General features: G+C 40.7%; 2 protein-coding genes across 6 annotated transcripts in view; one reads left to right on the top strand and one right to left on the bottom strand.

The window, feature by feature from the left end:
* Positions 1–2,901, top strand: part of zgc:66433 (uncharacterized protein LOC321250 homolog) — a 49,727-nt gene extending 46,826 nt beyond the window's left edge. For all 5 annotated transcript variants that reach the window (XM_044204339.1, XM_044204340.1, XM_044204337.1 and 2 more), the window contains 2 exons: positions 24–117; positions 1,093–2,901. In XM_044204339.1, coding sequence (XP_044060274.1) covers positions 24–117; positions 1,093–1,592 — 594 coding nt within the window. In that variant the 3' untranslated portion in view covers positions 1,593–2,901. The remainder of the gene's footprint in view (positions 1–23; positions 118–1,092) is intronic.
* A 6,512-nt stretch (positions 2,902–9,413) lies between these two features.
* Positions 9,414–23,528, bottom strand: LOC122879855 (LON peptidase N-terminal domain and RING finger protein 3-like). The gene is made up of 12 exons (XM_044204342.1): positions 22,677–23,528; positions 19,821–19,939; positions 19,576–19,698; positions 19,114–19,212; positions 18,811–19,018; positions 18,614–18,698; positions 18,033–18,147; positions 17,332–17,453; positions 16,402–16,560; positions 16,127–16,289; positions 15,839–15,988; positions 9,414–14,582 (listed from the first exon to the last, which is right to left on the bottom strand). The coding sequence occupies exons 1-12, from the start codon at positions 23,353–23,355 to the stop codon at positions 14,424–14,426; spliced, it is 2,181 nt and encodes a 726-aa protein (XP_044060277.1). The 5' UTR covers positions 23,356–23,528; the 3' UTR covers positions 9,414–14,423.
* Positions 23,529–24,241: the final 713 nt, after the last annotated feature.

Raw genomic sequence — 24,241 nt, 5'->3', positions numbered from 1 at the left:
ACTGTGCTGCTCTCTGTCGTCAGGAGGAACAAGAGAGGAAGAGTTCACTGCCAATGTTTGTCAGTTCAGCTGCAAGCTGGGAGCACAGCAACAAAACAGCTGAGTCCACCGGCAAAGGTCAGAATTCACACACACACACACACACACACACACACACACACACGGCCATTTGAAATTGCAAAACATATTGTACTGCCAAAATTAATTTACAAAAGACACATCAGCTGCAGCATGGAAGCATTTCAACAGGCTTTATTTTGTTTAGTGGAATTTGAATTTCAAAGTGTTTTTATTCTACTCAACATGCTGGATTGCTATTATTACTTAGATACGCTTTGAGTACACCAAACACCACTTTCCTACTTTTTGTTCCGCACCTCGACTTGTTGCATGTACGTAAAGCTTTTGACTGATGCAATGCTGCCCTCGTCTGGGCAAACTCTGCTACTGCAACTGACCCAACAAAATTCAGTTCACCTTGCATTTGAACATCCATACTGTATGTATTCTGAAGTACTTTGAATTGATTACACATGACAACTGGCTCACACAGACATGACTGATCATGGTAACAATTTATCAAAAATACAGTTGTGAGATTTTTTTCTTAATTGCGGAGGAAGTCGGTAAAATCTGAGAATAGGAAAATAGTGCTGGTCCAGAGTGGAGTATAAAGAGAAAAAACAAACCACCAATTCTTGTGCTGCTGTCTTTCACTGTATATATTAAAATGCTCAGTATTGCACACTGATCAAGCGAATTAGCTTGTACAGTTAATTAATTAGTATTAGTTATATAATGCTTGAAAGTCTATAAGGGCCCATTCAGTCCCATTGTATATATAACTCATAACTCACAGTACAAATGAGTTATATAAGGTAAAACATTAAAGCCTTATGCAGATGTGTTTTGAAGCCCCCATTCAATCCCACTGCAAACTCTTTACCGTCAATGCGTTTTCATTTGATTATAAAGTCATCCAAAAATCATCAACACACACAGCAGTCACACACATTTCCTTCAGAAAATGTTCTCTCTGTTGTTTGTTTGACATGTGTGTATGTTTCTATTTTTTTTTTTTCTTTTCTTCAGTGAGTCCGTTGGAGATCAGTAAGCCTTCAGCGTCTTTAGAAAAGGAGGCCAGGAGGGCTCTCTCTCCTCCAACTCCAGTGCCATCCCAACCTCCTAAATCCCTGTCGCTCCCCTGCCCTGTCCCTCCAAAACCCCAGGTTCCCCCTGCCACTGCGAAACACCCGCCCCAACCTAACCCACCCCAAAGATCCCTGTCACCACCTACCCCGGTTCCTGTTCCCCAAAAATCTCCCTCTTGCACAAGCCCGCCATCTCTCTCCAAAACTGCCACCTCACCCAAGACACCCCAGCCCCAGAGCACAACACTTACCGCCCCTCCTTTTTCATCGAGAACCGCCCTGGAAAAGTCTGGTTCAAGAGCTCCAGGGCTTTCCAGCCAGACCCCGTCCTCCCAGCGAGGCCTGCCTCCCCCAGCATTGCCTCAGGACGAGCCGCCTTGGATGGCCCTGGCCAAGAAGAAGGCCAAAGCCTGGAGCGAGATGCCCCAGATCGTCCAGTGACAGGCACATGTTTCAGTAAGGTCTAGTACACGAGCCCAAGCTGGCTCAAAAAAGACCCAAGTGGGTCAGATTTGAAAGGGGCAGAGAGTCTGGATGGACCAGAATGCATTTGCACACAAAGAGTTGTTGTTTTCTGTTGTTTTCTTACTTCCTGGTTTCTACCCTGGCTTAAGTCTTCGGATTGGTACAAACCCTCCAATCACAGCTAAAGACAGGCTCAGATGACCTCTTTCTTTCTTTACGTCCTTATGTTGTACATTCATGTTTTCTAAATGACAGGATAGGACCACAAAAGTTAACGTGTCTTACTTGAAGTGGATCCATATTTTTTTCAATACATACTTAGTATGTTTATAAGATGCCTGAATGAGAGAAAATACCTGTAGTCTAACAGCAGTAAATATTAATTTTTATCTAAAGTAATTTAGATGACTCCATTCGATATCACTAAACATTTCAGGGAAGGGAAGAAAGAGACATTATTTTATAACGAGGATACTTTATTCACAGAAAGTTGGTTAGACTGTCAGCCTCAGTGTGTGTGTGTGTGTGTGTGTGTGTGTGTGTGTGTGTGTGTTTTATTTTAAGGCTGTGATACATGCTCACATTTTGAGGAATGTGGAAAATATTGTGACCTGAGAGTAAAACGGTATTACATCCAAGTTAAGCTGGAGAAGAATTTGCTGAACTGACTGCTGCTGGTCATGAGTTTTGGTAAAATTTGCTGATCCACGGTTCCTCAAACTGCTGTCTGTGTATCGGGTTCTTTAGACAAATATATTTCTTGTAACATAATCCACAGACACTAAACTAATGATGTTTGTTGTGTTAGCGAGTGCTCAGTGTGTCCAATATGTTCCAGGTTGTCAATGCAAATTATATTTTTAATTTTCTCTTCTGATATTTTGAATAAATAACTACAGAGTATCTATCAGCACCCTACATAAACCTGCTATCTCCAAAAAGTCATCTGTTCAGGAATCAAGGAAAACGCTCATCACATTGACTTTCATGTGTTTTTAATACTTTTCAGTGCATCATTGTGTTGTTGTGCTGCGGGTTATGAAACATTTTCCATTGTAAATGAAACCAAAATTAATATACCGCTAATTTACTTGGAGATTGATTTGCTGCAGGATGCAAAGCATCACTAAAGGAAAGCAAGTTTCGCGGCTGAAAGTTTTCTTTGTATCCATTAAATCTTATCTATCTCACAGTAACTATATGTTTTATGCATTTTGTTTTATTTTCTATTGCCTTTTGAGAATTTGTCTTGTACATAAAATGTGAAGTAAATGAAATCACTTTTTCTGGGGGGTTTTTGTTGTTGTTGTTATTTGTCTGTTTGTTCATGTACAGTTTCTGCAGTGGAATTATAAAGGAAATGTGTTTTTCTTAAAGTATAAAACAGGGCAGCTGTGGCTCTGGAGGCGTCCACTGATCGCAGGGTTGGGGGTTCGATCCCCAGCTCCTTCTGTTCACATGTCGAAGTGTCCTTGGGCCCTATATAAACGCAGCCATTTACCATTTCACAAGCAAGTCCAGCCATTTGGATGTGAAAGTCAAAATAAGTTTTAATGCACGATAAATAATTGTGTAGAGCACTCAGAAAACATCAGCATGGAAGTCTCGTATGTCTCCAAGTAAAGCGTTTTGAATTTTTTAACCCACATGAGTGTCTGGACCTGATACTTTCTAGGCGAAAATAATATATTTTATAGTGATAATATCAGTATTTCTGTTCATTCTTTCTAGCATAGATGCTAATGATGGTCGTAGCTACCACTAAAGAGACGGAGGTCAACTCCTCTGTATTTTTTCTAGGAATTTTGGCAACTTCGGGAGAGTTAACATTCTACAATTTAAAAACTAGCACTTCATGGATATTTTATAGGCTGATTTCAGTATTTTTTAATATCAATATATTTAATTTCACTACTGTTAGGCAAATAAATAAAGGATTCATTCATTCATTATTTCCCAACCAAAATGTCATCCCTGGAAGTGTAAACTGAAATAACAGCTCAATTCAACAGTTAACTGAAAAAACATTTTTTGGACACTGTTTCTTTCCCCAAAACAGCGTAATGTCCTGTTAAAGTTCCTTTTTAAAACTCCAGCGATTTATTGTATTGTACTTCCACAAAGAAAGGGTACTCACAAGTGACAGATTAAAAAAAGGTCAAAATTAAAGCTGCAGAGATGGAGAAATCCTGACTTTTAGCCCCCCCCATATGGGTCAAGCTTAAAAAATGCTGGCTCCTACATTTCCCATAATGCACTTTGATGTATTCATTAGACCCTCCATGACTGGTAAATGCCATGTCTTTTAAACTCCACACCTCAGTTGTATCGCAGGCTTTCTATTAAAAAATGTGTAGTCTCCGAGCCCAAGCCAAGATAACCATGATGACATCATAAGGGTTATTTGTTAGACTTCAGAAAGCTCCTCCAGAGTCACAGAAAACATTATACAACTGTCTTCACAGGCTCAGTAGTACTCCCTATGAGTGAACTGACCTTCATGTTTAAAATCAGTGTGGGTCCCTTTAAACGACACTCTAAATTCTTAAGTTACTATAAAGAAAAGTTACTTTCATTGAAGCACCTCAAGCTTTAAGCTAATAATTGATAATAAATCTAATCAACCTAAAACAGAGACTTATTTTACTACTTTTAACTAGTGTCTCACTTTCACTGGACAGAATTTACATCTTCATTTGAATTTATGATACGGAGCACTAACTAAAACTAATTTCATAATATAATAAATGATACTGACACTGAAATCAGTTTAAACTGATGATTTACAGTACTTTGAATAAATTCCCCATCACCAAACAGAGTGTCTTGAACGCTCACTGTACAGTCTTGGCATGTACACAGCATGCCCATGTGTGTTGTGTGTATGTGACTTTCTCCTTGTGTGTGGCCAGAATTGGAGCCAAATGTTTGTGTGTGTTTGCAGTGCATCAGTGTGTGCACAACATGAGCCAATGTTTGCATGTGTATGATTCATGGTCTATGTTAGTGTGTGTGTGTGTGTGTGTGTGCGCGCACATACAGGAAGCTGTAATCAGCGAGAGGGCTGCTTAAACTCCCCAGATGTCTTTTCTGGGTGAGTTAGGTAACGCTACTGCTGCCCTACTTCTGATACATGCACTATCTCACACACACACACACACACACACACACACACACACACATACATGCAGCTCCAAACTGGACCAGCCAAGATGTATGATGTGTGTGTGTCCGTGCCAAGTATCCATAGCGATGACTGCTGGGTGCTGACCTTCTCATTTACAGGTTATATAACCAACCAACTTGGCAGGAATCAGTAGCACAGAGGTGAGGAGACAAGGAGGGGGAGGTATTAAAATCTGTAAGAGATCACAGAAACTTTAAAAGACAGACCAAAAAAAAGCTAATAATCCTGCTGTGAAAAAAATCTTGTTAATGTTAAAAGTAGTTAACAGTTCTCAGAATTCTGTGTTGAAATCACTTGAATGCTAAACCACTCCCATGTCTGATAGTATCTGCATCTGACATTAAATGACACGTCTCTGCCTAAAGGAATGAGTTTAAACAGATAATATGAATCATCCACTGTACTTGTAAATACTGTGGTTGGCAAAATTATTTTTGGCCACGTAAGGGCAACGGAAACAAGCTGTAAACACAACACTTGCATATTATCACCTTATAAAGTTGGCTAATGTGTTAGCAAAGAGCTTTTACTCATTCAGCAGATACAGAGCGACATTTAGAGTTTCTGACCTGCTCTGCTTGCTTAGCTGTTTTGGTCTCTACCAACTCCTAAGTGACTTAGACTTTTTCACTGAAAACAGCTGCCTTCTGCTGCTTGAAACAACGCTGATGAGAGCGGTGAGACTGAACATAAATAGCAGCCTACAGACGCCGGCTGTAAAACCAAAACAATGAGCTGAAAGACACTAAAACGCCCTGCAGCTTTCTACACATCTCCGTACAGCTGAAGGTTACTGCAGAGTCAGGTGATTCTCTGTGGCTTCATTACTACACTTACAAGTAGTCATGTGATCCATCGCTTATATAAAAATATTGATTAGTGCAGCTTTAAGAACCTGATACAAACAGCAAAGTAGCTGAAAGCTTAAAGTACTGTCTGTTTTCAGTTTGAAGTAGACATTTAAAGCTACATGGCTGTCTCATTTGCTGTCAGATAGGTTGCAAAAGCTTCAATGTGTTGTCTCTTTTTTTTTTTTCTTTTTTGGACATGAGACGACGCAACATCTCTTTGGCAGCAGAGGACAAGCTGGACTTTCACAGGAAACACAACAGCAAAATAGACACACACACTCTGCATGCTTTGGGGTTTGGTCAGACTTGCCCAACCTCTGTGTACGAACTGGAGTGACCCTGGACTGGGTGAGGTCGGATTCTCAAACTGTCATTGTTTCCAGTGACATTACAGCTGAGTACTTGATCACCACTGTGACAGTGAATTTCAATTAACACAACAACGACACAACAACGACAACACGGGTGGGTTTAAAGGAAAAACGGACCTCTCTTGCCATCACTATGTTTCCAGTGAGATATTTAAGAACTGTGTAATCGATGAGAACATTATCATGTTTACTGTCATGTCCTGCTCTGCCTCTTAGTCGTGGTTCATGTTTTCTATCGATGTTTCCTGTTTTATTTTGAAATATTCTCCCTCCTCTTACCTTTTGAAGTCAAAGCAAATTTCAGAAAAATGAAGCCAGTTATTGGGCGACTCACTAATAAAGTCACTCACAAACTTTTGGGTGATTCTCTAATGCTATTCATTTAAACAAGACTAAGTGTCAACAGCCACGCAAGTAACTCTGCGAGGCTGTATTTAGACACAGTAGTGCTTTGAGCTAAATGCTAACACCAGCATGCTAACATGCTCACAATGACAATGTTAACATGCTAATGTTTAACAGGTAATGTTTACCATGTCCACAATCTTAGTTTAGCATGTTAGCATGCTAACATTTGCTAACTAACACTTAACCCAAAGTACAGCTGAAGCTGTTGGGGATGCCATAGTTTTGCAGGTGTTTAGTCATAACCAAAAGTACTGGACAAAAAAGGAATTTTGACCTGATGGCACTAGATGAAAAGTCGGGGCATTACCAAAGTTATTTATCCTCTGGGGACCATGAATGTCTGTACAAAATTTCATGGCAATCCATCCAGTAGTTGAGATATTTCAGTCTGGACCACCGTGGTGGACTGACCGACAGATTGACATTGCCATCCATAGTCACGCTGCTAGAGTGGCTAATAAGAATGCTACATGAGTGTTATTATGAGGTCACAGTATTAAATGAACTGTTCAGGTTGTGGAGGAATGTTGTTGCTGTTCTTTACTGTGATGCTTAACACATGATGACCACTTGACTGAAAGTCTCAATTTATATTGGCTTGTGCTTGGGTGATTATCAACGTGTCAATCCATGAAGACCGACCTGTGCACTTGAATGAGTCTAGTCCATGGTGAGCAGTGATTTGCATAAACAGGATAGATCCTATACACAAAGTAGAGGATTTGATGACAGACATTTACAGTATGCAATACGCTGGCCTCATTAAAGCTTCTATGCCTCTATATTTAGAGGCACTGGGATTGGCATAAGTACGCCTTCAAACCTATGAGAGTCCTTATAGGACTGCAGCAAGCTAAATTTGCTAATCTGCAGTGTAATTATACTGAAGAGCTACAAAGAGTGAGCCAGGAAGGGAAGGAGACACTGCTCTTTCCTACATGTATCATTACATTTGCCCTCCATCTCTCTTTCTCTAATACCTTTTGTCTTTGTAAGTTTCTAACTCTGACGAAGTGACCTACATTTGCATTGCTTGCATAAACTGTCTTCCTGTCTGTCCCGCTTCCCCCCCCTCTCTCTCTCTCTGTGTATCTCTGTCCTTCAGCTGCACATTAACTGTCTGTGTATTTTTTCTGTGAGTGTGCAGCTCAAACATATTGGAGACATATATTGGAGACATATGTATGTGTGAAAACAAGCTGTCACTTTCCCTGGTTTTAGTCCCAAAAGTTTGAACACCCCCTCACCCACCCACCCACACACACACACACACACACACACACACACACACACACACACACACATCCACATGTAAGATTTCCTTCACACATTCTCTCTCTTGCTTGTTTTCTCTCTCTAAGTGTCTTTTGTTCTCTTCCACAGTCTTTTCTTGGCTTCTCACACTTGTTTATTCTGCCTCCCACCACCCTCCACCCCACCTTCCTCTTTCTCTACAAACTATTCTGCTTGAATCTGCATCCATCAGTAGTTTGCAGACTTTTCTCTAGAGACTGTTTACTTCAGAGGAATGTTTTATTGACCGAAACTGGTTTTATGAGCGGTAGTGCAGATTTACTGTATCAACCGTAGGCTTTGGCTATAACCTCCAAACCCACAGCGTTTTATTCAGCCTACCCTCTGCTGACTGCTAAATGTTGATGAAGAGTAACTCCACTCTAAAACCCTTAATGTGAGTTGTTATCTTACTGATAAAGCAGGAAATATTTGTGAAATACAACAACTCTTGTCACATTGCCAACATGTGAACCAGTGTTGCATTTATCCAACTTAACCTCACTCTACTTGAAATGTTACACCACGTCATGCATCCTCTCTTCCACTCTGCAACTACATTTTGTAACGTCTCTAATCCCACTGTCCACTGTCAGGACAGCCATTAAAGGCACATACTGTGCAGCTAAACATTGTTCAAACCCACATAACTTCATTTCAAATTACAGCAGAGATTCCAATGATACCAAATATGTTGTATGTAGAATTTGTTAATGGAATGGTGCAGCCATAAAAGTGTGTTGGATTTGAATACTTCACTCAGTGTAAACATCATACAGCTTCAATGAAGAGCCAGAACAGTCAGACAAAGGGAATAAGATTCATTTTCCAACCGTAAAGCTACTTAGGGGGAAATTACAGTAAAGAAAAGTGGATCTTAGGAGGTTAAAATCACACAGTTGGTCACATAAGTTTTAAGTAATTTGTGAGTAAAACTCCTTACTAAAACTGTAACTGTTAGTTAACCACATGTCAAAATTAACTAGGAGTAAGAAATTAAATGTAAAAAGATCATCACTAATCTATTAGCATAAATAGCAGTTGTAAGCTAGTAAAAAGTGATCAAAAATCAGTTATCAATTTGCAGACACAGGAAAATACTATTAGTTTCAAAGAAATTGTTCTACTTTTTTGGAAATACGCTTATTCGCTTTCTTGCCAAGAGTTAGCAGAGAAGATTGATACCACTCTCATGTCTGTGCATTAAATATGAAAGCTTGGTGAGCTCAGCTTAGCATAACGACCAGCAGTTTTTGTACAGATTAAACAAACAAGATATAACGTGTTAATTAGTGAGGTGTAGAGGCGATAGTAAGTGGATTTTGTCACCTTTAGAGCAAGGCTAGTTGTCCAGTCTTTATGCTAAGCTAGGCTAACCATTGGCTGTAGCTTAATATTTATCGTACAAACATGAGTGGTATCAATCCTTTTACAGTATCTAATGTGTGAAAGTTTGTTTTTGTTTCTTTTTGTAAAGCCTTCTGAAACTACAGTTGCTGTTCAGTAAAACACATTTACTACCTCCCACATCACTCACCTTACAGACTATTGTGCTTTGAAAGAGTTCAGATGACATTGAAGGGTTTGACTCATATTATGAATTACTCAACCCAAACTCAGTGATGTAACTTTCTAAGAAACTCAGCCAGCCCTGAAGAACAGCAACAAAGGAGACGCCAGACTCTCATCCAGTCCAGTGTGTTCAGAATCCCATGCAGGATCAAGAACACAACCCTTTGGGTTTATTCACAAGTTGTAGCTTCAGACTGTACTTTTGCAAATGTAATGCATACTAAAGTTTTACTATCAAAAACAGACATGTATGGAAAACATCAGAGAGATGTCAAGACACACATACATTCATCTTGTGCGAATTCCCCCGGACACATTTATAGGCGCGGAGTTCTACAGGAGATTAACAACCTTCGAAAGAAGCAGGCGATGTAGAAACTGAAGTCAATGCAAATATTTGAAAATATGAGGAGCGCTTGGCAAAGTTTTTTAAGACGCGAAGATTTTTAGATGGCAAATAGTTAGCAAAGCGAGAATGTTATATCAGTTTTAGTGAACTCACTTAAACAGAAGAGCTCGTACACTTTGTTTCCAAGAAGCTGTTCAATTTGCCAGGTAAGATAAATGAAGTGCTCCTTCAAATAGTTCAAATATTTGGAAGCAGTATCAAATACATAGAAACCTTTGACTTTACAGCTTTGCAGTTTTAGTTGAGGAGTGACCTAATGTGTGTGAAGTGTTGATGAAGACAGTGCAACATGGGCACAAATTTGAAAATAAGTAAATTTTGGGGGCACTGATGATATACATTATTTGTTTAGACTCTCAAATTACACTTTCAACACCGATTAAACAACAATGACGGGAAAACAACAACAGGAAGAAGCATATTTTTTCCCTCTCTCTTTGTGGAAGTGCTCTAGGAGGATGGCAGAGGTAGTTACACTTCTTCAAAAGGTCAATGATTGAATTCTGAAAGGTCAAGATATCGATGGGCAGTAATCCACCATCCTACTGTTTTTGCATAGCTGGATAACAAAAGATCAAAAAGATCCAACTTCTTCTACATCTGCATTGTTTGCCACTGAACAAACTGGAGGCCTTGCAATCACAAGTCATTTCCGAGCACAAACCTACAGTTGACAGGAAGTGTGTTTGTGGGCAACTCTGGGATGCTCTGTTAACCCATCAGTAAAAAGCACAGATGAAAGGTTGGTGTCAGTGCCAGTCAGTCCATCAAGCTGCAACAGCAGCTTAAACCCACCCTGAACTTTAAGGATTCAATACCAAGACAAATGCCACTGTGTTCACGTTCCAACTGGGTCATGGCTTACAGCCTGTGCTGTTTCCTAATTAACACCTTCTCTTCTGAAATCATCTCTTTGATAATCCAAACATATGGAATCTCATCAGTGATGAGAATATTCTCCCATTTCCATATTTAAAAAGCACAAAAATAGTAGCAATTGGAGTCGCGGTAATTACTCTTATTAATATGAGTCAACCCGGAATGCAGGGGAGGAAGTGGGTTGTTTGCCATTGTGGGAAAAAGTCAATGAAATCCCACAGAACCTGGACTATGGTGGAGTTGTTTGTGCTGAGATAAGTGACTAGCATTGTTATAAACATGACTCCAATTAAAGTTAACCATCCGTAATATAATCTGGTTCCAAGAAATCTTACACATCCAATTAAAGTCTAATTAAAGCATAGTTCAACGTTTTGGGAAATCTACAGCCCGCAGATGGTTAGCTTAGCTTAGCATAGCTGTTAAAAGTTTTCAGTTTCATGGTTAACAGAGAACAAGTACAATGTATTCTAATTGTACCGTGGGAAGAAAATCAAATACTGTCAGTTACAGCGGATGAGATGAATTCAAACTGACGACTGCTGCTGTCGGGGGTGAGTATTTGATACTAAAAATGTTTTGGATAACATCCCTTCAGTGGTCAGGGTGGGATCCGTGTCAAAGAAATGGGACAAAACATGTGATTATCTTAAGATGTTATTTAAGGAACCCCAAGTTGTCGCACAAAACATACCATAGTTGCCATTGCAGTTTATACATCAAAATGAAAAAGTCCAACTTAAGGCACTAGAACTGCTGTCACAGATGAACAATAAATCACAGATATCCGTTTTAAGCCAAAGTCCATTTTGGTGTCATGTTTCAACTTATCTGATCTCAAAAACCCAAATTAGAAATGAAAAAATGTGACGTATCTACAGACAAAACATCAAGAGGCCTTGCTGTCAATGATGAACTCGTTCATCAAGGGAGTTTTTACTGTTTTGTTTGGAACTTTTGCTCATGATCAGAAATCGTAAAAAAGTAATAGGAATAGCATATGTGATTTAATTTTAAATGGATTTTCCCTTTACCTCAACCTCTTCACGTCTATCAGGAAATACAGTTGTCTCTGAACCTGAAATATCTATGTGATATGCTTTTACACTGGAGGTGTGATTATATACTGACTAATGGCGTTTCCCTTTCCTGCCCAGTTTGAGCTAACTCATCATAGCTTCTTAGTGGTTACCAGTTACGATATTAGCAAACATTACTGGGGCAATTACTTTATGCATGGTGGAGAGAGAGTTGAAACAAATTTTGTTTTTTCAATACCCTACAGTTACCAGTAGTAATTCGTTAGTACAAATGCCTCTTAAGAAAAGCGTCTTCCAACAGAATTTAACAACTGCGGTGAAAACTCAAATAATGCATCAATACAATATTATTATGGGGAAAATATCAAAAGGTTGTGGTTTTACACTTTATCAGTTTCTCCATTTTACAGCATCACATGGCTTTGGCCCTTTCAGTACAAAATAATAAATGTGGATGATTTGACAGGACACTCCCTGTACTATTACACATTAAATAAAGAAAGACAAATACACCAGTGAGCGAAGAAAATTATAAAATACAAAGAACCCGATTGACATAGAAACATGTAAAATCAAACACATGTATATAAAATAAAAGATTCAACAATCTCTTGCGTTTTCCAGAGATTAGCTTTTGCCATGTAAAAACAGTCATGTCACAGACATCAGCAAGGCCTCAATATTTTTCAATCAACATATTTCGCTACAATACTTTTGTTGGTATTCTCAAAACGGGTTTCTTTTGTTTTATTGCCATTTATACTTATTTCCTTTCTGTGAAAATCACGTTTTGAATGGACAAATTTCCATAAAGGGGAAAAATGATGAATGATGAAAAATGAAAACCTTAAAATGAACCTGGTGTGTACTACTCAACATGTAAAGATGTTCCACACCATGTTATTCTGTGGTTAGAAGGCACTGGCCTTTACTCATAGCATACATCAGTCAAACTCATATGAATGGAGATCTTTTGTAGTTGTGTTGGCCTGCTAGGAGATGCAAATAGGCTTACACTTAGGGACCCTTTGCCACCATTTAACCACCAGAAGATTTAACTTTATTCTGTGGTAATCAAAAGTATTAATAGTGGACATACATATCCTGAGGCTTCTTTCCCTTACTTAAAGTGGAAGTGCAAAATAAGTCAGAATAAATACTGAATAAATACACTTAGGACATAATTGCATCACAAATCCAGATGTTGTTTAGAATGATTCCACTGCTTTCTGCATTACTGACAGGCTCTCTTTATGCCTGTAAGAGTTACAAGTATCTCAGCTATCGAGAGGCTGCTGACAGCGAGAGAATCCAAATACGTTTAAGTCAACATATAACTTGGATTGTAACCAGCCAATAAAAATATTAAATAAATTTGGGTCACCAGTGATCTAAAAATAGGTGGTGTGGGAGAGAATCTGCCCTTAACTGGAGTTGTCAGAGTTTGTCCTGCGCAGTTTTCAGTGGCAGCCATGTTGACTCAAAGTCGTTACCCCCCTCTTGGTTGTGTTTTTTACAGTAATAATACCCTGCAGTTACCAGGGTATTATCGCTGATGTTTGGGGTCAAATGTTAAGTTTAAAAAAAGCCTTTGGAAAGTGAGCAGCTCAGCATCTCTTTCTGTGAAATGTAAACAATGTCACTGCATGCATAAATAATGACAAAATAAATAATGAAAAAAAAAAATCCAACAAATAGAAACAAAATATGGATGAATAAAACACAAGAACAGGAGCCTTAAAGCAGGTCAATGTTAATGTTCAGTCTGTTGTTATTCAGCTGCAGGATGTAGGGTCAGACACAGACAGAAATGAAAGGAAGCGAGCAAGGAAGGAAGACAGAATAGCTGTCACAAAATAATTATTGTTAAAGTTATGTAAAGGTGGCCATAGAAAAAATACATTGGTTTATCTGTAAATGTCTACACTTAGTAATGGGCATATCATTTACAGATATTTCAATCCGCAGATGAGTAAATTTCCCAGAAGTTTCAATCACTGCAATTAATCATATCTAAATAGTATTTTTATCATTATTCACTCAGCTGTAGTGAGTGCATTTACACAAAAAGTCATTGTTTGGTCTCTTGCAGAATTTATATGCACATTTAAAGACATACAGTATGAGGACACTGATTGGTTGAATTAACGGCAGTTGCCACTTCCAGTAGATGGATTTGTATGATTCTGAACTGGGGAATTTGCTTTGTCTTTGCTTTAAAGCTATGTTCAGACAGGCAGCTCACTCTTTTGGAGAAATTACTCATATCAGACTGCAAAGCATTCCACACGCAACATGTATGCAAGAGGAAGAGCAGAGAACTACAAAAATGGAGAAGGGCCAGAAAGGCAACAGTGGAACCTGGACAAATGAAGACATATCAGCACAACAGCTTGTTGCTGTACACATGGAGATGTTAGACAAGAACAGCATGTGTGCATTAGCATTGTACAGTGACATGCCATGTTGTCACTTGAAAATTGAAATAACAGTCATCCTAAGAAATCACACTTCCCTCCTGTCTGAACATAGCTTAGTTTTCTGTATGGTGTGAAGAGAATATTACGCATGGAAGATAGCTATTCATTCAGAACTATATCATCGTTGTTGCTGCTTTTTTATTTAAAGTTTGCTGTTGATGTGTAGATGGAGTCCGGCGATGCTTTCTGAATGGGACGATGCTACAACAGGGAAAGTGCAACATCAGCATCACTTCTTTGTGCATCAAAAGGAAGAACAACAGGTCAACTGCTGCTTTGGAGGAGGGTTACTGCATATACCAGGTGTCAAGAGCATGTCACCGGTGCCTGCTGTGGGCCATGAAGAGTAGCACCTTGCGAATGCCGCTGAGACGATCTTTCAGAGAGGTGAGGGCCAGGAATGGCAGCTGGGCTCGGCCTTCTAACGGAAGAACGGCTAGTAACCACCAACACCATGAGGGACCGTTAGGACTGGCCTGAAGGAGGAAGGGAAAGGAGGAGACACAGTTAGAGGGTTTTAAATACAAAATAAAGTAGAAATAACTTTAAAGGAAAAGTCTGGTGTATTTTAACTTGGGTCTAATTATGATAATTGTGGCTGTCTGACTATGGGTTGTGCTAACTTTGCAATCGCTACCTCTGTTTTGGGGATTTGGGAAACGCGACTTGGGAAACAGCGCTTTCCAACTCATCCTTGTGTTACGTAAATATTTTTATAGCTAGTTTACAGCTAGTTTGGTTAACTGGCAAGTTGCCCCAGAAGTAGATCCATGCAGTTAGCTTAAATCAGGGAGGCTAATTTCTGTGTTTACTTACAGACAAGTGTTTGAAATAATTTATATTAAACTGAAATTTATTGGGAAGTCTTGTCCTGTATATGTTGTTTTGCCGGAGTCACATCTCCTGAATCTCTAAAATGGAGGTGGTGTGTGCAAAGTTAGCATGATCCATAGTCAGAAATAACCACAATTGTTGAGACCCAAGTTGAAAAATACCGCAATTTTCCTTTAAGATTATGTTTTCCATGTACTGATGCATCTGTATTTAACAACACACATCATGACGGCTGCCTCAGTTGTTTTTATTTTGCTCAGTCTGCCCCTCTGTCCCCCTTACTTCCCCCAATCCCATGCATTTCTGAAGAACTTTCCTGACCTGACATTCTCCACCTGTCCACCAGATGCCCTCGGACCCACCAATCCTGGTCACCCACATCCACCAACTCACCTGTTCACATTCCAAAATCATCCCCAACTGCTGACACCCCTGCCTCTCATTATCTCATCAGTCCTTTAGTATATATAACCAGCTCACCAGCCCTTTCCCTTTGCCAGTTTGTCCTATTGTCCATTTGCAGTCAAGCCAGCTATACCTGTTCTGCTACCAGTGTTTTGACCTGCCTGCCTGTCTTGCCCCTCTGCATTTGTTTGCTTGTTTGGACTGCCTTCTCATGTCTGACTGTAAGCCTGTTAATTTGCACATTGAGTTAGTTATCTTCGACCTGCCTCAGTGTCTGCATTTGGGTCCTCAATCCTATACATTGTATACTGACCATACCCTAGTCAGTATACATTAAGGTTTCAACTAATAAAATCATGATTGATTTCTGAAAAACTCCCCATATTCCCATCATATGAAAATGCAATTTTGAAAGGAACATAAGAGACATGAAAGGAGGATAAATAAAGTAGTGTGACTTGTAACTTTGTAAATTGTGTGTGTGTGTGTGTACCTGAAGTACAGAGTCTTTCCCAGGCATGGGTCCAAAGTGTCCTTCAATGCGTTCCTTCTGCTCGACCTTCAGGGAGTTGACCCACACCAGGGCCTGGTCATACACCGTATCGTGCAGAGACTGCAGCTCAAGCTGTGCCACACCCTCAACCTACACACACAAATACACACACACACCTTTTGAGCTATAACATCTTTGGGTAATTCTCTATCAAGCCATCACTTCTCCATCCCACCATCCCTCTTTTCTTTCTCCCTCCCTCCGCCCACACCTTCCATCCCCTCATACCTTAACATCCTCCAGGTACTCTATATCAGCTGTGTTGTATCCATCCCTCTCCCTGTGCTGAATGACTTTAAACCTCCGTTTGCCGATGGTGTCCACAACTGAACGGCCGTCGGAGAAGAACTTCACATCGCGGATCTCCAACAGGCACCCGTAGTCTGCAAACCTAGAGACAGGAGGAGGAAGAGGGCCCAATGTTACACTTCCTGGATACATTCTCTGACACTCATGTATTAAATGCATAACCAAGCGCACACAGGTACTGTGCTAGCACTGACCCTTTGAGGTTGTCTCCCAGACACATGCCAAAGCAGTTGGTTCCCGTCTCCATGCATCGGCGAATCATCAGCCTGTAGCAGGGCTCGAAGATATGGAGAGGACACGGCACAGTGGGGAAGGCCATGGTGCACACAAATATAGGCACATTCTCGTTAAGACTGAAGAGAGACAAGAATAAAGGAGAATATGTTTAATGTGGTGAACATCAGTCATGGTACAAGGAAATAGAACATTTATTTTCTGTTTTCAAGGTCAAGAATGAACTTTCAATCAAGTCCTTAAAATGCTCACAAAAACAGAATTTTTTAACATCTACAATTCCATAACAACTGGGCACCAGTCTGCACCATTAATCACAGCGGACCTTCAAGAGAGTGAATCAGTTTTGCTCCAGTTTAAGAGATGTTATTTATTAGAGACACAAGTTTGTTCCAGTCTCCAGGAAAGTGATACTTGATGCCTGATGTGACGCACGCTAAGAGGTCAGTGTGTCATCTACAGTAGGTCAAACAACAGAAGAGGATATTCACACAGATAGTAAATGGACTGTACTTATATAGCACCTTTCTAGTCTTTCTGACTACTCAAAGCGCTGCAACTACATAAACACTCACACACAGATGGCACTGATCATCAAAGTAACTAATCATTAAACACACCAAAGGTACAGTCTTGCACTGACACTTTGACATGTGGACATGTGGGCTGGGGGAAGCCGGGATTGAACTGCCGACCTTCCGTTTGGTGGCCGACCTGCTCTACCACTAAGCCACTAAGCCATAGCCCTATGTCAGTCACAGATACTCAAACACAAGCCATAACCTATGAGGAGTTTAGATTTGACAAGAGAAGAGAAAACAGAAAAAATAGAGCATAAAGAACAAGTAAAACCAGATAATAAGACAGTGGAGAAGAGGACACAAACTTACTTGGAGAGCTCAGCCATCTCATCCTGATGGATTTTCTGTCTTTCAATGAGCTCAGAGGGAAGATACTTAGATATCAGGTTCTCCATTAATACTGTCTTACAGTACTGCCTCTGGACTAGGTACTGGAGAGAGATACAGACAGAGGATATATCAGAAATATGTTTACAGTTTATAGTAGAGAGATTGAGTTTGGCTCACACAGTTTTTGAACGATATCCATGTTAAGGCCGGCTCCATATTTGTCCCATAACATCATCTTATTCTGTGCTTGACTCTGGACTCTAGGGATGCACCAATCCGATATACCAGATCTATACTGCCCCAGATAGTGACCTTATTAAGTGATCGGGTATCGGCCATCACATAACCGATCCAAATTAAACTCAGTTTCTGCGTCAATGTCATAATAAAATTCAGCATTTCCAGTATCAGTTACATTCATTACTGTCATGGCAGGCCACCAACTCTGTTTTTAGTTCCATAGCAATCGCTGGCATCATGTTACCTTACATAAAAATTACCCCAGTGAGTTACACAGATTTTAACTTTGGGGAAAAGAGAGCACTGGTTATCGGAATTGGTATCGGCAGAGAAAAAGTTGGATCAGTGCATCCCTACTGGATTCAGTTTAGATCACACTGAATGGTGCCTTATGGACCGATGTATGTTATAACACTATAGGGGAGTATTACACCACATACCTCAGACAGCTCTTCTTTACAGAGTGGACACTTTGGGTTGTGGTCCAGACATCTCTTCAGACACTGAAGACAGAAAGTGTGACCGCATGGCGTCGTCACTGGCTCATAGAAAAGTCTGGGTGGGAAACACACAAACATTAAACACTGCACAATCACACACACGGCACACGGCTCAAACCCTCACATTTGAGAAGCTGAAACCAAAAAATGTTCAGCATTTTGTTTCACTGTTATTGCCTGAAATGACTGAAATGATTAATTGATTATGAAAATGTATATATTCATTATATATAACGTATGATTTCACAGTGTACAATTACATTGTACAATGTAAAAATACAAAGTTCAGGTCTGTTGGTGTTAATGTCTGCAGTCCCACACAGGCTACTAGCCAAGACACAGACTCTTTTTTTATTCCCTCCTAACAGGCTGTAATTCTGTATATTGATGCCCTAAAAGCTACTGTATATCACATATAACTGTCAGGGGATATTTAGCACATGTTACACAACTCCTACTTGATTTATTGCATGACTGTTATAAAGTTTTAGGTCTGAAGCAAGCTGTAAAGCAAATCTCACCTCATACAAAGAGAACACTCCAGATCTGTCGGGTCCATGACGTCACCAACCACAGAACTCAATGAATCAGTCTGCTCTGCTAGCTCTAAATGGAGAGATTATCAAATAAAAAATAAGACACAAATGCTGCAAATGGAGGGAGCGTGCACGTGTTGCTTGGCAGCATGCATGTTTGTGCACAAACTCCAAAAGCTCACCGGGCTTGGCTCTCTTGTGATCGTCGCTCCTCTCCTGTCCTCCCTCCTCCACTGTGCTCCTCCGTTTCCGTTTGAGGAGGCAACAGTGGTCCAGCCTCCTGACCTCAGGCTTTCCCTGACCTTTGACCTCACTGCCCTCTGACCACTCAGGTGCAGGCGGAGTGGAGGCAAGACTGGACTCTGATGACAGCAAGCTGGGACTAAGGGTCTGAGAGAAGGAAAAGGATGGAAGGAGAGGATAATGAAACCTCATGCACTCTCAATGTTCAAACTGCTGACTACCAGAGGTGGAGCATCTCTTACGTGGTTCTTGATGTGTACTCTCAAAGACAGTATATTGGAGTAGTCTGAGATGTGTTCAGGGACCTGATCTGTAACTGGAGCCAGGAGATCACTGAGGAGCTGAGAGAAGACAACAGACAATGATGTCATTATTCTGTAGTCTTATAATTCCACATGCATTTATGGTGATATATCAATTCCCGATGCTAATTGTCATGTCTTCTTTGCTCTCTTGGGTATCATTGCTTTTATAATGTGCAGTGTAGTTGCTGTATGACTTGTGTGCAGGCTGCCACTATTGAAATGTACACAAAGGTGCTGCATTTTTATTTGCCAAGTAGTTTTAAGCTGTTATATAGTAAAACTTTCTAACACTGATTTGAGCTATATGAAAATAAGTTCTTTTGAGGGGTGACAGATATTCTAAATATATTTTAACTATCAATCTGTGGGTGTCCACTACAATACTAATGTTGGGTTTACCTTGTGAGCCTCAGTCTTGGCCAGTCTACAGTCAGGCTCTAATGACAGACAGACCAGGTACTCTCTCAGAGCTTCCTCCGTCCTGCCCAACGACACCAGGGCCTGGGCTTTACGAACATGACCCTGTAGGCAGGAGGAAGATGTATTGCTTATCTGGATGAGAATTTTACATTTTACTAACATAAACTGATTTTAACATGATTTTTTTTAGAATTCTGAACAAAGCCACAATTTGTCTGCCATACCTTGGACCAGTGAGGCATGAGTCTGCAGGCCATCTCAGCATCTCTCAGAGCCTTTTCATAGTGTTTCAGACTGGAGTGGATCTGGGAGCGATTGCTGAACAGTATGTGGTCCGTGGGTGCTGAGGAGGAGAGGAGGGACAGTCAGTTAGTTATGTAGTTGTTACTAACAACCATAGTTAGATTGTTAGTGTTACAATACAAAAGGGCTGCAACAACTTTTCTTCATTATTGATGAACAGTGAAAAACATTCATCACAATTTCCAAGAGCAATGTCTTTAAATTAAACCCAAAGATATTCAATTTACAATAACAGAGAAAAGCATAGGATTATCGCATTTGAGCAGCTGGAACCAATGAATTTTTGGCATTTTTGCAAAAAAAATTACTTTAACAATGAATCTATTATCAAAAGTAGTTGTAAATAAGTACTCTGTCAATCAACTAATCAATTATGCGACTAATTGTTTCAACACTTTTTCCTTCAGCTTCAAACCTTTACATACTCAGTAACATTCATGACCCCTATACTGAGGCAACGGTTTCACAACAAACTGCAGAATTTTAAAACAAATGCATGGCCACGACTTGTTTATTTTCTTATGTGTTAGAAAGCTGAATTTACTGGTGATATAAGGTTCCAAGTGACATGAAAGAAGGAATGTTTAAAATGGATTTAAGTTTCCTCATTACAAAACATGTTATATAAAAAAGTGCTGCCTTAGAAAACCATGCAGCACTATCAAGGTCACCCACATTCCAGGTTTCATAACTATAAAAACTAATGCAAATGCCGCAGTTAGCCCTATGCAAATCACAAGGAAATATTTTCATGGCTTTTGTACAGGCAAGGGTAGTAAATCCCTCCAAACAGAAATGGAAGTGTGGGAGACGCCCCGAGCAAAAGGGATTATTCTACATGATAATTACGAAGATTTTAGGTGACCTACAGGTTGTAGATGTAAATGCACATGCAGCATCAGGCACCATATTTGTAAAGGTAGGACAGAAGAACCATTGTTTAGCACAGAACCTACTGTACAGTACTTATTTTCAACAAAGCTGCTTTGTTACACACACCTGAGCTAATTATAACTCTGAGGACATTGTACTGACTTGCGTTAATTCCCTGGAGGCTCTGCCTAACTGCTGCATGCTTAAACACAACCCTTAGCCTAATCTTAACCTAGATCCAACTCTAAATTTAACTCTGAAACTATGTCTTAACCCTAAATACGAGGTTAACCCTGTGGGGACGAGTACAAACAGTACAAACAGTATACAGGCGACTTGACCTTGTTCAAGGACATAAAATATATTTCCATAAAATATAGTGATAAATAAGGTTATTTACACAACAGATTCTGCAAGTACAACAAGCGCTACCCCCTTTTTTTTTTGCTTTGCTGAGATTCAGCTAACAACCTAATTTGCGCAAATTCTTTAGTTAAGTGTTCTTGCTTAACTAAAGTGACTTCTGTGCCTTTAGTTAATAACCAAAAATGAGCCAGAATGATGCAGATAAAGAGGCAGCCTTTCAGGATCAAAGATCAACATCCACTACAGGCCAGTTCTGCAAGTCACTGCAGTTTGAAGCTGGTCCTTCCAAAATAAGACAGTTATATCATTCTTTGTTAATCATTATCACTTTGAATAACATCCTGGTGCACACTAAAGACCTGGAGACAGCCCAGGACAATCCCATTCTATTGCTGTGGGAGCTACCCAGCTCAACAACAGTCAATTGTTGGTGTTTGAGCAGCTCCCCTGCAGCAGCTGGCAGATAAATGCTCTACTGGAGGTGACCCAGTGTACAGACAGAGAGATTTTGGTGTAGCTGAAAAATCCTTACGCAATTCAAACTGGTGCGTCTATCAGCTGCCAGCCGACCGGCCAGGGGGAACTCTGGTACGCCTCTCAGAGGATTCGACTGTCAGTGAAACAAGTAACTTTAAACTTACACAACCAGCGTGTTAAGTGACTGAGCTGCGGCAGCACAACGCAGTGAAGTCAAACGAGGTCAGGTCAAGTATCCCAGTCATGAAAGACCTCTGACGCTCCATTTCAGTAGTCAAGTATACTAACGAGTGCCACAGAGTCTGTTACAACCTATTCAACTAAACTCAATTAAATTCACTTTATCCAGCTTTTTTTTTTTGCAGAATCTATTTAAATTGCTACATCAATCATAGGAAGCAGTATATAGTGTGTGTGTGTGTGTATGTGGGACATAGATATCTTAAGAGGTAAACTTCATTCCAGACTATGGGTCCTAATTAATAACTGCCTGAAAACATAGTTTAAGTCTGATCCCGGCCTGCAGATCACAGATCACCTGTTACAACACCACACCACCTCTGCCTATATAATACCTCTGGTACCGCTGTGAGCATTAGTGTCCCTAGTGGTGACCTGAAATAATACCCTTGACCTACATTTGCCTGAATCATTGTTTGACGTTACACAATGAGGGAGCTGAGAGAGGCGGGTTACGTGTTTACGCAATGTTTGGTCCACTAGCCCAGCCTACATAACCCTGTTATCCAACACATGGCGCTATGGCTCTCAGATGCCAGCAGAGGCAGCTAACTACTGCGGAGGGTGCCAAACAGAGTAGCCTATATAACACACCTGTGAAACTAAGTCATGTTATAACAGTGTTTCATTGTGGTTTCATGACAAGTCACATGGCATGCTATTATGTAGCATAAACCTTTAACACTTTAGAGTAAAAACATTAAGTTAAAGTAGCAACAAATATGTACACGCAGTTGTCTTACAACGTTAAAGGCAGTAAAGCCACTCTATAATGACCAAAGTTTCGCAGAAAAATAAGAGTAAATCGTTCAGTGACCTACCTATCGATATGGCTTGGTTATATTTCTCCAGCGCTGCTTCCATCTTCCTCTCGGCGTACAGTCCGTTGCCCTCCCGCCTCAGCCGGCCGGCCTGGTGCGGGGACGGGAACCACTTGGCCAGCAGGTTGCTGAGAACCACATTGACCCTGTAACTCTGGACGTCGGCTACTCTGGAGCTGTCCCTGCACTCCTTACACATCACCGGCCGCTCCCTCTCCTTCCTCTCCCTCTCCAGACACTTTTTACAGAAGCAGTGTCCGCACGGCAGAGTCACAGGCTCGAACAGAAAGCTCAGACATATCCGGCAGGAGAAGTCTTCGTACCCGAAACCTGTAGCACCAACCGGGCATCCAGCTGCCTCCGGTCTCCTCGGGTTCCTGTTTTGACTGTCACCCCCGTCTTGCCTCCTGATAATACCCGACAGGTACTCTACGAGGTTGTCCAGGTGAACAGGTCCCAGTCTCTCTATCTCAGAGGCTTGTCGGTACACATCGAAAGCTTCGGTGAATTGGCCCCCGAAGGCGAGCGCGTCAGCCCGCTTTACCATCAGCTCCTGCCGGCTCCCTGGTTCTCCGAGTCCCGCTAGCTGGCACTCGTAGATATCCGCTGCCAGGTCGAAGTTTTTAGACTGGAAAGCCTCCGCAGCAAGCTGCAGCATACTCTCACTCTCTGTCCCCATGTCCACAATGTTGTCTGAAGTCTATCCCCTCACCTATGTAGTGTCTATCTGGTCAATACCCCCACTGCCATTCATGTTTGCGTCTGCTGCTGGGAAGTCCTGACTACACTGCACGGTCATGCTCCAGTCCAGGAAGTACCGATATTATTCTCAATGGAACGTCGGAGGAGAAAAAAAAACTCTTACGTAAAAGTTGTGTCATGTGATGCCGGCCAGCTGTTCTCATTGGGCGAGAGTAGAAAAACTGTTACAAAACAATCTGCCATGTAACAGTTTCAGTGTCGGGGCAGGGGCCAGGGGCCAGGGTGCAGGAGCCTGTCTGACCTGCATGCAGGACTCTAGTAAACAGTGGCGGGTCAGTGTGGGAGCCCATGGGGGGGACCATCAGAGGTCACTGACCAAATAATACTTTTATTGGTATCACATTTCAAGAAGTTATTGTAAGTAATTAATGTTTAATAATGATTTTTTTACAGGAGTTTCCACAGTCTTTACTGTGTACTGGAATACTCCTCATTATCAGAGTGGGCAGACCTATACAATATAGTTTCTTTTATGTACCAAGTCATATATACCAAAAAAATCTTCTCAAATTGGGTTCTTTGGGTTGTTGCCTCATTAAGTAAACAGCTGTGATCTATGGTAATCTGTCCATTTTAGGATCCCCGATAAAAACTACTATACTATAGACACAGTTATGAACCCATCAGCACCATTAACATCTGTAAGATAAGAACTGTTGTGACTGTTTAAGGTATATTTTAAGGCAGTAAAGAAGGTGGATAGTGTTGACATCCAGGGTACAGGTGCAGGACAAAAACAGCATACAAAGAAAAGGGAGAGGCTTTCTCTGTACTGAAATTTGTAAGCTCCCAAAAATGTATTG

This window comes from Siniperca chuatsi, linkage group LG8, assembly GCF_020085105.1.
Source record: "Siniperca chuatsi isolate FFG_IHB_CAS linkage group LG8, ASM2008510v1, whole genome shotgun sequence".
NCBI classification, from domain to species: domain Eukaryota; kingdom Metazoa; phylum Chordata; class Actinopteri; order Centrarchiformes; family Sinipercidae; genus Siniperca; species Siniperca chuatsi.
This window is presented reverse-complemented; position numbering and strand designations above follow the sequence as displayed.